General features: G+C 32.8%; 2 protein-coding genes across 3 annotated transcripts in view; both read left to right on the forward strand.

The window, feature by feature from the left end:
• The window catches only part of LOC107635777 (ubiquitin-conjugating enzyme E2-17 kDa), a 3,144-nt gene extending 736 nt beyond the window's left edge, over window positions 1–2,408 (forward strand). For both annotated transcript variants that reach the window (XM_016339375.2, XM_021115600.1), the window contains exons 3-5: window positions 102–229; window positions 1,353–1,457; window positions 1,980–2,408. In XM_016339375.2, coding sequence (XP_016194861.1) covers window positions 102–229; window positions 1,353–1,457; window positions 1,980–2,123 — 377 coding nt within the window. In that variant the 3' untranslated portion in view covers window positions 2,124–2,408. The remainder of the gene's footprint in view (window positions 1–101; window positions 230–1,352; window positions 1,458–1,979) is intronic.
• Window positions 1–4,048, forward strand: part of LOC107635868 (ubiquitin-conjugating enzyme E2-17 kDa) — a 7,984-nt gene that overhangs the window by 667 nt on the left and 3,269 nt on the right. The gene's annotated exons all lie outside the window — the stretch shown is intronic.

The raw sequence follows: 4,048 nt of genomic DNA on the forward strand, positions 1-4,048 counted from the left end.
ACTATGTGAGGCTTGAGGCTTCATGATTTTTCCCATCTGTTGTTTCTGAGCTAGCTGTTCATGAAGTTTGGTAAAAAATGTTAGTTTCTGTTCTCTATTAGGTCCTGTGGCTGAGGACATGTTTCACTGGCAAGCAACAATCATGGGACCAGCTGATAGCCCATATACTGGCGGTGTTTTCCTTGTTTCGATTCATTTTCCTCCGGACTATCCATTCAAGCCACCAAAGGTAATCTATCATGTACTTTGTTGCCTGCATTCGTAGCTTTTAGGTTGGTGCTTCTCATGATGACATGTTGCTTCTTTGGTGGTTGCTCATATTTCTTGCCGCAAGTTTGCAAACCAGTTTTGGCCTGCTTGAACTTGCACTTACACTTGCATCTATGTTTATCATTTTACATTTGCATTACATAAAATGCGTTTGTGTAAGGAGATTCTGGACAAAGCTCAAGTGGAATTATGGCTTGCTCGTCAGCCTACCACCCTCCTGAAATCTCCTATTGTAGCACAGGTTCAATGGAGAGATTCTTTGGTCATTTGTTATTGAATCAATTGGCTTTATTAAAAATTTTCCAAAGTGTTTACTACTTGTTATGCTTGCTTTTATTATCATTATATGTTATGATTTTGTTGGATTTTGTTATGCTTGTTTACTACTTTGTAGACATGGTACATGACAGAGCTCAATGGCGTCGTTTGATTTATGTAGCCGACCCCACCTAGTGAGACAAGGCTTTGTTGTTGTTGTTGTTGTTATGATTTTGTTGGATTTTTCATAAATGGTTTGCATAAGGCACCTAGTGTCATGTGTGACTTGACTTGCTGAGGCAGCTTAAGGGTGATAACCTTTTTGATAACTCTGATCTGTTTCTGACTTCACTTGTAAACGTTGCTCAGTAATTCACTTTCCATGGTTTGGTGCTTCCTAGCCATATATCTGTTAACGGGGGAGATTGATTAGTATTGGAATGTGGAGTTTGGAAAGAATATTGCATCAGCTGTGTAGTTTATGTGTTACGTAACATAACTACAGGTCTTATCTTTTGTGTTCTTGTTTTACTACCCCAGCCACCCTTTTCACTTGTTTGCACATGCACAAAAAACAGTGAGTAAAGATGACAACAGTATTAAAACGAGGTGTTGCAGCTAGCAAAATTAGATGCTACATTGTAATTTGTGCTAGTTGTCCATATGGTCATCTCTTATGTTCTATGAGATATCATATATCCTTTACTTTTATAACCGTCTCATTGTTCTCTTTTATTCTTGTGCAATCTTATTTCCTCTATTACCGAAGAATTGCCTAGTTTAATTTTCTCTAATATATGGATGTTATCTTTAAATTATATCAGGTTGCATTTAGGACCAAGGTATTCCACCCAAATATCAACAGTAATGGAAGTATATGCCTTGACATTCTTAAAGAGCAATGGAGCCCTGCACTAACAATTTCGAAGGTTTGATTTTCCTACTTACTCATCTAGTTGATCATCAATTGAATTTCATATTTTCCTGTGTGTGGTCTTTAGACATGTTTTGTCATTTCATCTTATCTTTGGTTTGATCTCCTTAATACACATCTAGATGTTAGTACCTGTCATACTTGGAGACAATTTTCATTAAGTAATACTGGACTACTAAATGTTATGTCAAATTTAAAAATGCAAGTCTTATGTACCTGTTTAAAGCTTCTGGTCGATATTAACTTCAAGTCTCAGTTTTCTGATTTTCTATCAATTGAAGCTTTGCTTGTTGCTAAGCTGCACTTAAAAATAGACATCCATTAATCCTAACTTGAATTATAGTTTTAGTTCCAACTTGATAATTCACTATGTGGTCTGCAGATACTTAATAAGAAGTGGATCTGTTCTTTTTTAAATTTTCTAAATGGAATCCTATGTGAATGAAAACACCTAATTTATGCTGATCCTGTTTTGAATGTTGGAAAACATAAAGTTTTTAGTCTTGTTCTATTTCAGGTTCTTTTGTCAATTTGCTCATTGTTGACGGATCCCAACCCTGATGATCCTCTTGTCCCTGAAATTGCGCACATGTACAAGACTGACAGGGCTAAGTATGAAGCTACCGCACGCAGCTGGACACAGAAGTATGCTATGGGATGATTATAAATACTTTTGGTTTGCTGTTTAAATTGAGCTGCGTAATCACGACTACGACTTATGTCAAACAAAATGATATTTTGAATGAATGTTCTATCTTTTCTTATCAGGGGAACTAAGCCATGGTAAGGGAATTGGTTTTTATCATTTGTGAATATTTCTTTGTGAGACAATGGTGATGGAAGTTGTAATGTATTGGCATGCAGATTTCCTTTTTTTTTTTTAAATTGACCTTCTATTCTAAACCTGTGATGAAGTAATATATAGTTGTGAAAACTACTTATATAAGTGGAGTATTTTGAGCTATTAGATTTTGTATCAATGGTTAAGATTAAATTATAATGTCATGTAGTTTTAAGTGGTCAAGTATATATATTTTTTTCATCACCATGCATATTTGGTTCAACAATTACTCCTTTCACTCCTCACTAGTTGCATTCCAAGGGAAAAAAAGGACTTACTGGTTCACAAATAATTAGATTTGGTATAATAACCTGCCCTTACTGGGATGAGAAACAATTAGATTTGGCCTTAATTGGATCACAAATGGTAGATCACAAAGTAAAATTAAATTTTATATAATTATTTAACGATGGTTGGCTTAATTGGTTCAATTAGTGATTTACCGTTTGAATCAGTAATTTGATGATCTAATAGTTTGACCAGTTTGATTATTGATTTGGTTTTGATAATTATGTGTTTGGCTGATTCGTTTATCAGTAAAGACACTTTTATTCTTTATCCTTACTAATTTTTCCTTTCTTTCATTCTTCTTTTCTCAACATAGAGAGAGTAAGCATAACATTCAAAAGACAAAAAAGAGAAAACACTAACACTTGAAGAAATAGCCATTATTACATAAAATCACTCATTGGAAAATAATTGTTCAGGTGTGTTTAAAACCTGTGATTTTAATTCGTTCAAGAGTTAAAATTATTTTCTAAGCTAAAGAATGTAGATTTCAATTCTAATGAAAATTTATCTTTTGTTTTAGTCTAAAATCAAAGGCAGACAAAAAATGACCAGATTTCTAATTCCGTTCTCATGTATACTAAGATCATCTAACTAATTATCTTCATTCTTCTCCATTCAACACAAAACACAATGTGCCTCACCTCTGCTAGACTGCTACCACCTACCATTGCCGCCACCATTCTTGTAATTATCATCATCATCGTCATTTGCAGTACCATAGCCATGATCACCAATACAGTTGTTTATTTTTTGTGATGCTTATTTGACAAGGATGATGAGATCTTAAGAGAGAGAATGAGAAGAAAGTAAAGATCATGGTGAAGAGAGATAAACTGATTTATGAATTATGACCAATCTTAATAACGATCACCTTATCATCTTAATTTGACAGCTGTGTATTTTATATTGCGAGTTATAAGTAAAAATGACTGAAAGACCATATTGTCTCACAAAGAATAAGATGACCAAATTATTTTATTTTGAGTAATTATCCAAATCAGACGAAAGATTTTAAAAGTCGACATTTTAGTTTTCAAGAAAAATTAATACATAGATCAATCTTCAAGGTAGACAAATTAGTTCTCAATTTATTTTCCGGCAGAATAATTACTCAAATTAATCTTCAAAGATTTTAAAACGGACATTTTTGTTCCTAAAGAAATTAATATATAGATTAATCCCCAACGTTTTTATCTGTCAAACATAACAGCTTCCTGTCCATTTTACTTTTACTATATATCGATTTTTATTATTATTAATTTAACTTTATGCATGTGTTAACTTTGTGCATGTGGCTAATGACACTAGCATATTAATACACTCCTTTTGTTAGACACAAGTAAGATTAATAATGATGTTTTGAAATTCAAATTAAAACATTTTCTTTTAATACAAATATATTTTTTAAAATAGGACATCTTTTGAATATATTAAATACAAAAATATCAAATGAT

The sequence above is a fragment of the Arachis ipaensis genome, chromosome B01 (assembly GCF_000816755.2).
Source record: "Arachis ipaensis cultivar K30076 chromosome B01, Araip1.1, whole genome shotgun sequence".
Taxonomy (NCBI): domain Eukaryota; kingdom Viridiplantae; phylum Streptophyta; class Magnoliopsida; order Fabales; family Fabaceae; genus Arachis; species Arachis ipaensis.